General features: G+C 37.5%; 4 protein-coding genes across 8 annotated transcripts; 3 read left to right on the top strand and 1 right to left on the bottom strand.

Annotated features, from left to right (window-relative positions):
* The first annotated feature begins 1,512 nt into the window (after window positions 1-1,512).
* On the top strand, window positions 1,513-3,201 carry LOC125222574 (E3 ubiquitin-protein ligase AIRP2). 2 transcript variants are annotated; one of them, XM_048125264.1, is made up of 5 exons: window positions 1,513-1,864; window positions 2,203-2,359; window positions 2,443-2,509; window positions 2,587-2,821; window positions 2,911-3,201. In XM_048125264.1, the coding sequence occupies exons 1-5, from the start codon at window positions 1,800-1,802 to the stop codon at window positions 3,116-3,118; spliced, it is 732 nt and encodes a 243-aa protein (XP_047981221.1). In that variant the 5' UTR covers window positions 1,513-1,799; the 3' UTR covers window positions 3,119-3,201. The 2 variants fall into 2 exon arrangements, with proteins under 2 accessions (XP_047981221.1, XP_047981222.1); XM_048125265.1 differs by having other exon boundaries at window positions 1,515-1,864; window positions 2,209-2,359.
* Window positions 3,202-3,394: 193 nt separating this feature from the next.
* LOC125222575 (high mobility group B protein 1) lies at window positions 3,395-5,874 on the bottom strand. Of its 4 annotated transcripts, none has more exons than XM_048125266.1 (8): window positions 5,766-5,874; window positions 4,679-4,775; window positions 4,467-4,586; window positions 4,328-4,385; window positions 4,176-4,220; window positions 4,005-4,085; window positions 3,840-3,908; window positions 3,395-3,648 (listed from the first exon to the last, which is right to left on the bottom strand). In XM_048125266.1, exons 1-8 carry the CDS (start codon window positions 5,854-5,856, stop codon window positions 3,592-3,594), a joined length of 618 nt encoding a protein of 205 aa, XP_047981223.1. In that variant the 5' UTR covers window positions 5,857-5,874; the 3' UTR covers window positions 3,395-3,591. The 4 variants fall into 4 exon arrangements, with proteins under 4 accessions (XP_047981223.1, XP_047981225.1, XP_047981226.1 ...); XM_048125268.1 differs by having other exon boundaries at window positions 4,700-4,775; window positions 5,766-5,871; XM_048125269.1 differs by lacking the exon at window positions 5,766-5,874 and adding an exon at window positions 5,060-5,251.
* A 4,167-nt stretch (window positions 5,875-10,041) lies between these two features.
* LOC125222571 (chlorophyll a-b binding protein CP29.2, chloroplastic) lies at window positions 10,042-11,744 on the top strand. The gene is made up of 2 exons (XM_048125261.1): window positions 10,042-10,674; window positions 11,275-11,744. Exons 1-2 carry the CDS (start codon window positions 10,057-10,059, stop codon window positions 11,638-11,640), a joined length of 984 nt encoding a protein of 327 aa, XP_047981218.1. The 5' UTR covers window positions 10,042-10,056; the 3' UTR covers window positions 11,641-11,744.
* A 2,017-nt stretch (window positions 11,745-13,761) lies between these two features.
* LOC125221032 lies at window positions 13,762-15,310 on the top strand. Its single transcript, XM_048123157.1, has 4 exons — window positions 13,762-13,768; window positions 13,840-13,899; window positions 14,006-14,358; window positions 14,486-15,310. Exons 1-4 carry the CDS (start codon window positions 13,762-13,764, stop codon window positions 15,089-15,091), a joined length of 1,026 nt encoding a protein of 341 aa, XP_047979114.1. The 3' UTR covers window positions 15,092-15,310.
* The last annotated feature ends 49 nt before the right edge of the window (window positions 15,311-15,359 follow it).

Raw genomic sequence — 15,359 nt, 5'->3', positions numbered from 1 at the left:
GGACAGATGGAGTATTTTTCAACTTGCATTTTTTTTTTAGGATTTGAATTTCTAATTATTGAGTTTTTAAATGAATAGTATGTTAAATGAAATGTTTTAAATTGGAAATGAGTAGACGAGTCAACGTTGGTCACGTTTCTCCCGCACATCCTTCATTCTTGATTTAGATAGACGATAGAGAGAGAATTTTGATGAACATTGTTGCTCACGGAACCCTAAACTTAAACCTATCTATTTTGTTGCGAAAATATATGGAAAAGCTCGAATGACATCACCAGTATTGTTTTCACCTCGTCCACATCATAAAATGTTAGTAGTAGGATTTTAAATTATGAAATTTTCGTGTTCTCGAACATTTATGAATTTAGTTTTAAATTAATATATAATTTAAATATAAATTAAATTTGTTGAAAAAAATCAAAATGAAATGAATTAGTGGAACCCATGAATACCGAAGAGAAGAGATGGTAAGAGATGAATCAGAATGGTTGGAGGTGTTGTCACTTAATTAAGAGATGGAATAAAAAGTATTACGAGATCCACTAAATGTTTACTCAATAAAATGACATATTTATATTTTTGAAAACTTTTTCGGTCCAATTAACATGCCAAAGCATTTTTTTTTCTCATTACTTACATTCGTTATTGATCTCTTTAATTAAAATACATAATAATTTTTAAAATCTTGTAACAACTGAGAAAATGTGTTATTTTAGGTGGATAGATGGAGCAGTAATATGATACGCTCGCTAAATTGCGTGCAGAGTAATATAAACGAGACAAATTATTTTGTGAATTATAAGTGAGCCCGTTAATAACTCATTCAAGATTTTGAGCGACATGTGGCAGCTAGTCATTGTGATGCAATTATATGGTGAAAGATTATGATGATTTGGCATTTGGAAATAGGGCCAGCAGATTACATATATGAAAAAGTTAATCGCCATCTCTTTATTGTCGGTATAGATATTGATTATTAGTTTCAATATCTTGATTGTAACTTGAAAACACAATTCATAATTAATATTGCTAGAATTTTCTTAAAATCATTGTTTATTTATTATTGCTTTATTAGTTCCGCGAAAAAGATCTTTGCTTCAAGTTTAAAAAATCAAGTTATTATTAGTAAAAGAAAAAAATATAAAAAAGCACCTCACCAAAATAACCGCATAAATTCTCCAAGACTGCTGATCTTTCACTATTTGTACGCGTCGGTGATATTTATTTATACATTACTTGAATCATCAAATTTGTAAATTATACACACAACTCAGAGCTCGATATTTAGTTTGATAATATCAATAATAATTTCAACAGTATTGAAATAAAAATAAATAAAAATACTACCTTGGACTAGTGGTCGATATTTTTATGTGATTAAAAAGTAATTAGTAGAGTAGTAGAATTAGTAAAAGATTATGGAATTGGGCCCCCTTTTTGAGGCAAGCTTTAGATTGCGTTAAATTAGGCAAAAGAAACTAACGCACCTAACACATACACACTACTGATTTGTTAATGAAAGTAAAGAGTTGCAGTAATTGAAGCGTGTGCTCCAAGCCAAAACGCCATCACTAACCTATCTAAATTATCAATCTTTGATTTGCCCTTTTTAGGGGATAACAATAACAATTGCTGGATTTTTTAATCCTTGTTGTGGGTCTGGTTTTTTTTCCCTCTTTCTTGAACGTTCTGTGAAAAAAGGTGGAGTCTTTGATCATTTCAGGAGAGAGAGGGTGAAGAAAGAGTAGAATATTTGGGTGAAAATTGGATGGGAGTGAGAGAAAGGAAGTGGGAGGGTGATGAGGAAGTCTTTTAAAGATTCACTCAAAGCGCTTGAAGCTGATATTCAACATGCCAACACCTTGTAAGTTTTTTTTGCTTTCTTGAATTTTTAGGGTAGGCAAACTTGTTGTTAAATCCACTCTTGTATCTTTATTTTTACTGCTTTAATTTATGTGGAGTTGAGACATCTTCTTTGAAGATGAAATTTTGATGCTAGTAGGTTTCAGTCTTGAGAATTGTGTAGCTAAATAGCAAGGGAAGGTGATTAGGAGCATGATATTAGGGGTTTAAATCAATTTTTAATGTAAGTTGTAAAATTCGCCATCTTGTGAATTTAGGGTTACATTTGGAAAATCATTCAAGATGTTGTTTTGGGTGGATGTAATGTGAAAGTCATTTCTTTTATCATCTGATGTTGAGATACAGGGCATCGGATTATCCGAGGGCATATGATGGTGCTTGCATTCAGATGAGGCTATCGTATAGCCCTTGCGCGCATATTTTTCTTTTCCTTGTTCAATGGACTGATTGTCACCTAGCCGGTGCACTTGGGCTTATTCGGATCCTTATCTACAAGGTAGTTTCATGGTTTTTATGCATATCGTACGTTGTGCTAATTTGCATCGTGGTGAATCTTGACGATGTGGTTGGTGGTTTTAGGCTTATGGTAATGGTAAAACAACCATGTCTATTCATGAAAGGAAGGCGAGTTTGAGGGAGTTCTACGGTGAGTTAACATATAGATCATTCATATTACCGCGTTACTTGCCATGTTTTTACGTTAGTTCTTGATCTTTGATTCAGGAGTGATATTCCCCTCTTTGCTGCAACTTCACAATGGGATCACTGATGCTGAGGAGAGGAAGCAGAGGGAGCTGTGTGACACTAAGTACACGAGAAGAGATGAGACGATCAAGGGGAAATTGTCCGAGATTGAAATCGAGAGGGAGGAAGAATGTGGGATTTGCATGGAGATGAACACAAAGGTTGTCCTGCCTCGTTGCAGTCATTCTTTGTGCGTTCAGTGCTACAGAGACTGGTAAAGCCTCGATTTTTGTACGCTTTGTAAATAGTGTGATGAGATTTTACTCAAAAAATAAAACTAATTGCGTAACGCTTCATGCTCAGGCGCGCCAAATCTCAGTCATGTCCGTTCTGTCGGGATAGCCTGAAGCGGATGAATTCCGGGGAGCTCTGGGTATACACTAGCAACTGTGACATAACTGACTTATCCACCATTGCAAGGGAAAATCTGAAGCGACTGATCGTGTACATCGAAAAACTGCCCCTTGTCGTGCCAAATCTGATGGTGGTCTCTTGTGATCCTCATTCTTGAACAAGGACTGGTAGTATCCTTGTCCATTTCTTGTACAGAATTTGTCAGGTGATTTTTTTATTTATATACCATTTGTTACTGTATATATGGTTTGGCGATTTTAAACAACAGAAACAAAGCTTGCACTATTGTTAGAACTCCAGATTTCTTCTCATCTGATGCTGATGATTACATGTATATAATATAATTATTTACAACCATCAAATAAGTAATTTTACATAGCTTTTTTGATGTTTAGAGGTGCATATTAGATGAATTCAAGTCTGAATCAACACATGAACAAGAGAGCATAGAGCATTGACATTAACAATGCTAAAGCGCTCACACGTATAAGGAGCTATATACGATACATAGATTACGTGCACATCATGCTTGTCCGATTTTACATAGCAAAATGTAGGGCACGGCCATTTCTTAAGCATACAAAGGCCACCGTCCACTCATAGCACGCATTCAACGAGTTATTCTTAACTTCACTCCTCGTCATTATCGTCGTTGTCACCTTCGTCCTCTTCCTCCTCATCTTCCTCCTGCGATAAGGGTATTCATATCGTTAACAAACTTAACCAAAATCACATCAAGGAAGGCTATCATAGTAAACTAGAACTACGGAAGTCGTAATGAACTCCAAGAACGAAAACAACGAACAAAGCAGCATACTCCAATACTATTGCATACAAACCGAATTATTACTGACATAGTAGTAAGTAGGCAACCATACCTGCTCATCGTCATGAACTTCAGATGCCGACTTCTCGGAACCTTCATCATCCTCGTCAGAAGAACTCTCCTTCAAATCAAATGACACGGGACTTTGAGATACAGATCAAGCTAGCATTCTTACGATCAAATTAAGTGTGGGAGCGTATAGAAGAGATGCATTCACCTGCTTCTTGAGGTAAGCAGTCATAAGTTTTTCGTATTCAGCCTTCCTCTTCGCAGCTTTAGCTTCATACGGAGCTTTTTCCTGAAAATTAGAATGTGAGAGAAGTGCGTCAACCGACTTCAAAGAGCAAAACCAAGCCATACGAATGCTATAAGAGATAGTAGCACCTACAGCTTCGGACAAGGATTTCCACCTCTCTCCACCAGCTTTTCCAACCTATAGCAAAAACACATGGAAAGAACATAAAATTAATAACGTCTAGAATCTATAAACTAGAAATCAGCATTATTAATAAGTTACTAACAATAGAACAAAATCCATACTGCTGAGACGGCCTTCACATTTGGATTTTCCTTTTTGAAGGTCTTCCGGAAATCCTCACTGCGATAGCAGATTGACCACGAATGTGATAACAGCATGAGAAAATATCTATTCTACGATGCAATATGCAGGAGCTCGTACAGGAATACAAAGAAGGCGCTTGGGGGCCTTTTGGGCTTGTTTGGGTCTTTAATAGCCGTCTTTTCCTTCTTACTCTTCCGTGTATCTTCCTTTTGGACACCTTTCCTCTTCCCAGCGCGCCTGAAACGAATAAACATGCAATCAATATACGTATAATATCATCATACTTCAGCATAAACTCAATGAGATTGCAAGATTAACCAAACACACACACGGTGGAAGGAATTATCAACCTATCATCGACAGGCTTCAATGCATCTTTAGTTTCTTTTCTCGTAGCCCCTCTGCTCCTGCTACCAGGCTTCATATCTACAAGTCACAAAAACCATGACTCTGGATATAGTTGCTAGAATGGTATACACATGAAGCTACATAAATGTATAAACGTATAAAAAGGCGTGCAGCAAATAATCATAGAAAAACAAAATCGAACAACCGGTGATGCTTGAGGGCATCAACAATGGGGCGGAGTATTTTGTATTCATTTTTAATTTCTTTGTTTTCGAATATAATAAAATAGCAAAATATACATAAATTTAAGACCACAATATGAAAAACTTCATTTTATTAAAAAAGCCGAAGGAGTACAACACGTTGGATTAGCCTAGGGACGTGCTCCTCTGACTCTTGATGCTCACGCTCAAGTTCGGCCAAGCAATCGGCCGTAGCCCTAGCCACGCAATCGAATAGGGCCGAGTCAAGGCCTATTTATGCCCGTTGTGGTAGTGAGGTGGTCGTCGGGATTCGTTTTGCTAGAGTGAGAGAATTGACTTGGGGAAAGAAGAAATTGACGTGAGAAATGAGATATATTTATATATTAGAAAATGGGAAAAAGCGCGTTTTCATCGTCCGGACACCCGCAATGGGGCGGACAATACTAATTTACGGGCGTGATGTGGAGAGGCATCGTCCGCCCTCCCATAGTGGCGGACGATGCATCGGGCGCGACTGAATCAAGCAGTAGAATTATAAACAAGCAGCGGCTACATGAAGGAATGGGACTTTTGTTGCTTTTTACATGTGGTGCAGTTAAACAGAGTTGAATTAAATAAAAGCAGCCAAATAATTAAATTCAAAACACTAAAATCAACCGCTTCCGAAAAATTAGGAAGGAAATAAGCTCATAACTACCTAAACTACACAAATCATTATAGCTCAAAAAAGAATTTCACAGAAAACCACTTGAGCATCAATATACAGAAGATTAATATTCCCAATATTATGCAAAAACAATTTAGCAACAAACTGTAAATCGCAGGCCTAGAAATAATGTGAAATTGATTAAGAAAAAAAACATACCAAGAAGATAACAAGCGATGGGTGATCGGTCAATAGAGAGAGGTACAATGAAGAAAGAAGAGGAATATAGCAATAGCAAGTGGAGTAGCATAGAACCATTACTTTAACCGGGTACCGACCCAGCCGGTAAGGAGAATCTCAGATTTACGCAAATGATGTCCCTAATCAGGCTATCAGTTCGGTTCCCGACCCGTTCCGATTTCTCTGTTAGAGCATCCAATGCAAATAGGTCAGTCACTCTCTCTCCCTGCCACGTCAATAGCACTAAAAATCCACCTGTCATATCAGATTTAGGTCAGCCATAGGCCAGCCGTAATAAAAATAATTCAAAAAATACTACATTTACGGAATTAAAATAACCATTAAATTACGGAATTAAATTTACGACACATATACGGGAAAATTAATTCATTTCATTAAAAAAAAAGTACAAAGATTAAAAAAAATACATGATTTTTTTTTTTTAAAAAAGGGCTTCCACACATGAGCCCTCTCTACTCTCGTCGCCGTCGTCGCCGCCGCCGCCGCCACCCGGGGTATCTGAGCCCACGTCGGAACCCCCCATCTGTGCCCTCGCGGCATCCAAATCAACTCGCATGCCCTCGAGCATCGAGTGGAGAAATATCTTCTCCGTGGGGTCAGTGGCGGTCCTCCAATCTTGGAAGACCTTGTACATGTGCTCCCGCATTTTTTGACGCGAGAGGACTCGTTGTTGTGATCCATCGCTCGATGATGCTCTTGTACAAAAATTTAGAGAGAGAGAAAACTCGTTAAAACAAGTGGTGCAAATGAAAATGAAACTAAAATCGTGTTTATATAGGTTTTCAAAAAAAAATTCGAAATACGGCGCTGGCCGATCGGCACGCCACAATGGCGGCCAGCGCATCGGCCAGCGCCACGCGATCGGCCAGCCTACGCCGCTTTTTTCGCCGATTTGGCGCTGGCCTGCTCCAATGGTTCGGCTAGCCGACCGGCTAGCGACGCGAATCGGCTAGCCGGTTGGCTAGCCGGCATTGGAGATGCTCTTACGCATTACCCGTAAACTTGGGTTTCGGGTACGGGTATGGGTACTAAAAATTGTTAGGATTTCAGGTTTCGGATAATACCAGATCTATTTATCAAACAAATAATTATATTTTGTTGTTTTTGTCTTCGATTTTTAGAGCATCCACATCTGTACTCTTTAGCAAGAGCATATAGGTGGACCCGGACTCACTTTTACTCCTTGCTCTTAGGCAAGAGCACAACACCCATATTCATGTTCTTCCGCAAGGACAAGCTCAAGGGTTCCATCATTATATTATTCAATTTAAATACTTCAATTACTAATAACATTTCTACAATATAAAAATACATTAAAAATATTTGAAATACTATTACAAATTACTAAAATTTTAAAATTACATAATTAAAATTTTAAAAATTAAAATTACATAATTAAACATCCTAAAAATTGAGGTTGAGAGAGTTGTTTGGTGTAGTGTAATTTTTTGCGTTGAAATGAAGGTATTTATAGATAAAAGTGTGAACTTTGGGATAAAAATAATGAAAAAATAAATTAAAAGTGTGGAGAAAATAGATATATTTTATTGGGAAGTGGGAAAATAATTTTTTTATTAAATCTGATTTTTCATATTTTTTCGAATTAAAAAATATTTAAATAAAGGATAAACCAACGGCCAATCAGAGCATGCCACGTCGTTGCTCGTGCTCTTGCCGTTGACACGACTGTGCTCTTAGCTAAGAGCAGGGTTGTGCCGTTGGCAAGAGCACAACGGTCAGCAAGTACTCGCCGTGCCGACGATAAGAGCATGTGCTCTTACCGTCGAGCACCGATGCGGATGCTCTTACATTAATTTCTAGTTTTATTTCAGCGAGCAGTATTTTGTAAGTATATGATGTATATTTGACTTAAGTATATACTCCTCCGTCCCTCTCATGATCTCATCTACAACATCAACACTAAATAACATATTTTTAAATATTTTCTCTATTTAATTTTTCTCTCATTTACTTTATTTTCTTAATTACTCTTACAACAAAACTATATCCAAGTAAAATCTTGTGTCAAATTTGAAATGGAAATGTTCCATTTCAAATGGAATGAAGGAAGTAGTATTTTCTTTTTGAATGAAAGATTTCAAAAAAGATTCGCGTTGTCACAAATGGTTTCTGTTTTTTCGATACTCAAAATATGTTTCCGATCAAATATCAAGTAAAACTATATACAAGTAAAATCTTGTGTCAAGTTTGAAATGGAAATGTTCCATTTCAAATGGAACGAAGGAAGTAGTATTTTCTTTTTGAATGAAAGATTTCAAAAAAGAATCGCGTTGTCATAAATGATTTCTGTTTTTTCGATACTCAAAATATGTTTCCGATCAAATATCAAGTAATACAATTTTTTGAATGCCTGATTTTTCGGATCGTGTTCATACAGTTCCGGGTTTAACTATGTGGATAAGATAATTGAACTGTTGGAGGTGGAACCGATTTAGCCAGTTTGTTTATGCGCAAAGTTAACTACGACACAACACGTGGACATACACAAATTCTTTTGTTTTGGGCCTCTGTTGATTGGGCTCAATGCGTTTTGGGTGGATTCACTAAATGAGTTACAGTAATTCACAAAATCGAATACACGTCATTATATTTTCATAATTTTGTTAATTATGGAGTACTACATTCATCTTTTATAAAGAGAAACTTTTGAAATAGCAACAGATTTTAATATAAAATAATAATAAACAAAATGAGTAAAAAAGAATAGTGAAAATAGTGCTATGGATCGTCAGATCTATATTCCAAATAATGATCATCATATCTATATTCCGAATAATAATAACTAGCCAAAATTAATGACTGTTCGTGTTAACACGATTCCATTTAACACTTTATAAAACCAATATAACCCATATATAAGGAGTATTATATAAAATATAACTCCAAGGTGTTGACATAGCGGTCCAAAGTTCTTGTGCCCAGTCAACAGCCAACAGTTATGCAAGACTACGTTCAAAAGTCTGTCAAATCGGATACACGCGGATATCCGATCCAAAAATTTTGAGTACCCGATTTCGAATTTCTCAAAATCTAATCCGATCCAAAAATAATTTTGAGTACCCAAATACCCGACTCGGGTATCTAGTCCCGAAAAATCGGGTATCCAATCCCGATTTTGGATTTTTATTTTGATTTTGATTTTTTTTAACAAAATTAACTAAAAACTTTTAGAAATACAAACTTGTAATAGATCCAATTCGATACAAACTTGAATTAGTTCGATTAAGAGAAGTACAAATTTTTAGAAATAAAAAATTCATAAGTTATGGCATCCATCATTAATCAATAATAAATATCACAATTCATATATTAACCCTAAATGTGACTTAAGAGTGAAAGATTTTGGGACTAGATTTAATTATTTAATTTTTAAATAATAGAATAAATACATAATTTATTAAATTTAAAATTTTGTAAAAAAATCGGATAATTTTGGTATACCCGATAGGGTATCGGATAATCCGATATCCGATAATTCAAAAATCCTATACCCGAACCCGATCCCGAAATCCAAAAAACGGATATCGAATATCCAATTACTCGATATTTCGGGTTCGGATATCGGGTATCCGATACCTAATATCCATTTTGACACCCCTAACTTTCATCATCTCACTGTGAATAATTCGGAGTATTTCTTTTTAGAACATTTCAATTATTATATCATCTTTTTTAAAAAAATACTACTGTTTAATCATTATTTTATGCTCAATTTTATTTTATTTTTCATTCACTTAATTTTTTAAACATTATTTTTTATTCAAAATTAGAACAATTAATTTTCTACTATGAACGATCACCATATACAAACACATTCGTACACTCTGAGTTTAGTTACTTTCTCTGTCCGTGAATAGAAATCACGTTTCATATTTACCATAAACGGTAATAGGGTCTCATCTTCCACTAACTCATTTCAATCACATTTCATTTAAAACTAATTATACAAGTGAGACTCATATTCCACTAACTTTTTTTTCCACCCACTTTTTATAATATTTCTTAAAATCTGTGTCACCCATAAATGAGACTCTTAATGGCGGACGGAGATGTATAGTGTTGTAAAAAACAGTTGTTAGCGTTACCTCATGTTAAAAAAATGGTATGCAGAAGAGATAAAATCCAATCGAGAGGCGTCACTATAAACCACAGAAACTCGGCATGTACGCACCAATTGAAATCACTGAAGATAAGAATGAGATAAGGCGGAGGCTCCCACAGGCGTTAGATGGATCCACTCCCCCAATCCAACGCTCCCCATTCCCCCCTCCCACAAAAAATCTCGATCTCCCTCATCAAATTCAAATCCTATATCTCAACCCCAAAATCACCACAACTCCCAACTCCAATCACCACAATGTCCACCGCCGCCGCCTCTTCCTTCATCGGCATCCGCCTCTCCGACGTCCACTCCGGGTCGGGCCGCGTCCAGGCCCGCTTCGGTTTCGGCGGCAAAAAACCCGCGAAGAAATCCCCTTCCAAGAGCTTCAACACCGACCGCCCGCTATGGTTTCCCGGCGCCAAGGCCCCCGAATATCTCGACGGCTCCCTCGTCGGGGACTACGGCTTCGACCCGTTCGGCCTCGGGAAGCCTGCCGAGTACCTGCAGTTTGATTTGGACTCGCTCGATCAGAACCTGGCCAAGAATTTGGCGGGAGACATCATCGGGACCAGAACGGAGCTGGCTGACGTCAAGTCCACTCCGTTCCAGCCCTACAGCGAGGTTTTCGGCCTCCAGAGGTTCAGGGAATGCGAGCTCATCCACGGCAGGTGGGCCATGCTCGCCACCCTCGGCGCTCTCACCGTCGAGTGGCTCACTGGCATCACCTGGCAGGATGCTGGCAAAGTAACATACTTAAATACTTGTTTTATTTTTCCCACAAACTTTAATCTTCACTTATAATATCACCAACTTGATTAGTTTTTTTATTTTTCCCACTAGCAACAAAATTCGTCTACATTTCATTTGTTATTACATCACATAAGATATGCTACTACTGAAAAATGATACTGATATGATTATAAACTCCCAAGTTAGAAGCATATAGCTATCTATCTCTAGTTGAATTTTGTCGCGGGTGAAAAAAGTTCAACAACTATATAAATTTATGATATTACTCTCTCGATCCCAAAAAATAGACTAGTTTTTCCATTTTGGCCCGTCCACTAACATAGACCCATAATCCATTAAAATTACTTCCACTATCTTTTTCCCTCCTCTCTTACTATTTCCTCCCTCTCTCCCTCTTACTTTACTAATTGCATATTAAATCTCGTACCATATACAACTTTGTCAATTTTTTACGAACGAAGGGAGTATATGTCAAGTTCAAAGTTTGCATTTTAAAAGTTCCATGATATTAGGTGTCAATATTTGTGATAAATAATCAGAAATTTTAATTAAATTTTAAATAATCTAAATTGATATTGATTTTATATTATATAGGTGGAGCTGGTGGAGGGATCATCGTACCTAGGACAACCATTGCCCTTCACAATATCCACATTGATATGGATCGAGGTGCTCGTGATCGGGTACATTGAGTTCCAGAGGAATGCGGAGCTTGACCCGGAAAAGAGGTTGTACCCTGGCGGGTCATACTTTGACCCGTTGGGACTAGCAGCCGACCCAGAGAAGAAGGAGACACTCCAACTAGCTGAGATCAAACACGCTCGTCTCGCGATGGTGGCGTTCCTGGGCTTTGCCGTCCAAGCGGCCGCCACTGGTAAAGGGCCGCTCAACAACTGGGTGACCCATTTGAGCGACCCGCTCCACACCACCATTTTGGACACCTTCGGCTTTTTCTCTTGATCACTTGCTAATTTATATATTTTGTTGAGAACATAAATCAATCCATGCTATATGTAAAATGAATTTATGGGTGTTCTCATGTAAAAATTGTGATATTTTGTCTCTATCGTTTTATTACATGGACATGATGATATGTTGTTAACCAAAAACTCATTAAATGTGTTCAAAAGATTATCGAGTTTCATCACTATTCTTAATATAAATAATTAATTTTTGGTTAAGAATAGACTTATCAATTGATAGTATACTTTTAGTGTGAAGGATTCAATTCAGAACTATCTTATAATAAGAACTGAATAATTTATTAAGTGACAGTATAAAATATACTCCCTCCGTCCCAGATAATTTGGGACACTTTGATCCGGCACGGATTTTAAGAAATCTAATAGAAAGTGAGTTGAAAAAGTTGGTGGAATGTGGATCCTACTTTTAAAATATTAGTTTTATACTCCCTCCGTCCCGGCTAAGATGACACACTTCTTGGCCAGCACGAAATTTTAGGAGTTATTGGTTAAAGTGTTTAATTTGAGAGAGAAATGGTGGGTTTAAGTATTAAAATAAAGAGAGAAAGATAGATGAATATTTTAATAAGAGTGGGAAAAAATCGTTGGGTATATTAATTGGAGAGAGAAAGTTACCAAAAAAGGAAATGTGTCATCTTAGTTGGGACAAACTAAAAAGGAAAATGTGTCATCTTAAGCGGGACGAGGAGTAATAAAATGTGAGTAAGAATGAGTTAGTGGAATATAGGGTCCACTACCAAAAATGATAAAAATGAAATGGGACAAATTATATGAGACGGCCTGAAATGAAATATTGGATCGAATTATCTGGGACGGAGGGAGTATCAATTTACAATGGTTCTCGGTTAAACTACTCCCATTTATATCTCAGTACTACTACCTTAATACTACTACTCATTATGAGTGAATTACAAAAAATAGATTTGTCGTTTGCATGTATGTGATCAATGGACTTCAAGAATTACATTGGTGGTCCGTGGACTTTCATATTTTTACGATTTTGATCCTTTTACATTTTTTTTTTTAAAAACTAAAATCCTCCCAAATCATGGATGAATTTTTATACTTTTTTATCAACTCATTTAAGTTGGCACACTCTGTTTCTCTCTATTTTGCATTTAAATAATTTTATTGTCTATACTCTATACTTTAATTAGTGCTATCGATGTACTCGCTCACAATTTATAACTTTATAATCTTAACAAAATAGAATTGGAGTAGCTATCCGAGCAACGAACTAGTGCTTCAGTAACTTTTTATTGATATATCTAGGGATGTCAATTGGGCTAACCCGTCCAGGTTCGAGCCAATCCACTCAGGTTATTGGGCTATCTGGGTGCGGGTTATTCAGGCTCTGAATTTTTAACCCTAACTCTAAATCTTCGAATTCCGAGCTAACCCACGACTATTCGGGTCAATAGTAATCTTATATGTTACTTTCTATCAAATCCAATATTCTAAATTATTAAAAAGCAGATTGTCGCAAATAGTATTAGGGCGTGTTCACCCTTGGAGATTTCAAAATCTCATAGATCCAATATTTGATTTATGGAACAGAATTGGATGACTATGGCCCACATATTCAGATAACGTAACCCTTGTTTAGTCTATCAGATTTCAGTTGAAATATGGGCCGCACAGTTGCTTTTATTTATTTTTTTAAATTATGTTTCCAAGTTCAATGACATATTTCTCCCTTTCCAAATTTCACCGGAATTAATAGCGGGAAATTGAAACAAATTGGGCGCCCAAATTTTCACCAAAAACGATGCGGGAGTAGACTCTAGGTACATTTTCTATATTTCTCTTCCATTTGTTCGGCATTGGACTTCATAACACTACCGTGAATCTCTCTCAACCGATTTTGTGTGCAGGTATGCTTTCTCTTCCCCCACTTCTTCAATTTTAATTGATGATTAATCAACACATAGAGCTGCCAACATAATCATGGTGTTGTACATTGCAATATACAATTTAATTTTATTATCCTCTGTGTATTTTCAATTATTTGGGCAGGACAATATGTTAGAGTGATGTTGCTTGGTTCATGTATAGTATTATGTATCTGCATTTAAACCAACAATGTGTCAAACTTTCGATGTCCGGTGATTGTGTTCTCCTTATGAGGTTGTGTTGTGTGATGTGTTTACTGGTTTGTTTTTTTAATCTGATGTAGGCATCATGTCTCAATCGATTCGCGGTGGGGGATCTGGAACTAGTGGTTTCTCTATACAGGGTGAGTTTATTGCTTTTATAAAGCCTACATAAGCATGGTTATTAGTGATTTGGTTGTGTTTATAAATTTACTACCCCATTTGTATCATATTTTCATCAACCACTAGGGAGCACTGACGGGGCTAGGCGGAAGTACCGAAAAGGGGACCGCACTCGTCGTATTTGGTCAGCAAGGGAAGAAGAGATCTTGGCATCCTCTTTGTTGGAGTTGGTTGCGACAGGCTGGAAATCCGACAACGGATATCGTTGTGGCTATCTGTCGCGGATTGAAGACAATCTGCGGAAGGTATTCCCAAACACTGACCTTAAGGGGCAGCCTCATATTGTCTCTAGGATGGTTGCCTGGAAGAAGAACTACAACAGTCTCCGAAAAATACTAGCGAGGACTGGAGTTGGATTTAGTTCTGACGGGGCTCACAAGATTGACTGCTCCGACGAGCAGTGGGAACAGATTGTCGCGGTAAATGTTTTACAAATTGCTTTACCTCCACCCACACTCCATTACAACATATGCATTTTGGTTAAAAACTCGGAACTGATAGAGGTGTGTGTGCCTATTGCTTTAATCCATTCTTCCATGTTTACAGGCTGATTGCGAAGCCAAATTTATGCGCAATAAATCCTGGCCTTTATGGGAAACATGGACCATAATCTTTGGTCAAGACCGTGCAAGTGGTGGCACTGCCGAGGACATTGCTGATGGCGCGAGAGAACTTCACCAGCACAACATGGCCCACAATGATGACCCTTCAAATGACTATCATGTCAGCCTCGAGGATTTGTTCGATGAACCGATCAACCCCACAGTGACTATCCCTAATGCTCAGCAAGATGAAAGCACTGGCCAAAGTCAGCAGCCTGTTGCCACCCAAAAGCAGCGTCCGAAAAAACGTAAAGCTGATTCCAGTGATGCTGCTTTGCTGGAGTTTCTCGCTAATTTGCATGATGAAACAAACAAACGTCTTGAAGTGATATCGACCAGAATTGGCTATGAATTTGATATGGGCCAAGCAAGACAGGATGTTTATGAGAAGGTTCGATGTGTCGAAGGACTGACAGTTGTCCAACGGTATCAGTTGTGTAACATACTTGCCGATAAGCCACAGCGTCTGGAAGTTTTCATGGGAATGGCAGCGGACGCCAAGCCGGGGTACGTTCTATGGCTACTCGGGCAGGATCCTTCGACAACCTGAAGTGTGTGGCCATAGGGGACTTGCTTTCTGAATATGTTTTGACTATGTAAGCTAATATAGACTACTAAGTATTTTTGTCGAACCTCTATGGTATGTGTTAAGTTTGTCCCCATGGTGTGTAACTTCCTATTTCATTATGCTTCTAGTGGTGCATTCACTTGCATCTGGACTGGTTGACTCTATAATTACTACTTTATGGAATTAGTGTTATGGTGTGAATTATGGGGTATGCTTTTGATGTCAATTATTTCCTTCAAAACTCCTGCAT

The sequence above is a fragment of the Salvia hispanica genome, chromosome 4 (genome assembly GCF_023119035.1).
Source record: "Salvia hispanica cultivar TCC Black 2014 chromosome 4, UniMelb_Shisp_WGS_1.0, whole genome shotgun sequence".
Classification (NCBI taxonomy): domain Eukaryota; kingdom Viridiplantae; phylum Streptophyta; class Magnoliopsida; order Lamiales; family Lamiaceae; genus Salvia; species Salvia hispanica.
The sequence above is the reverse complement of the archived record's forward strand: the minus strand, read 5'-3'. Positions and strand labels throughout refer to the sequence as shown.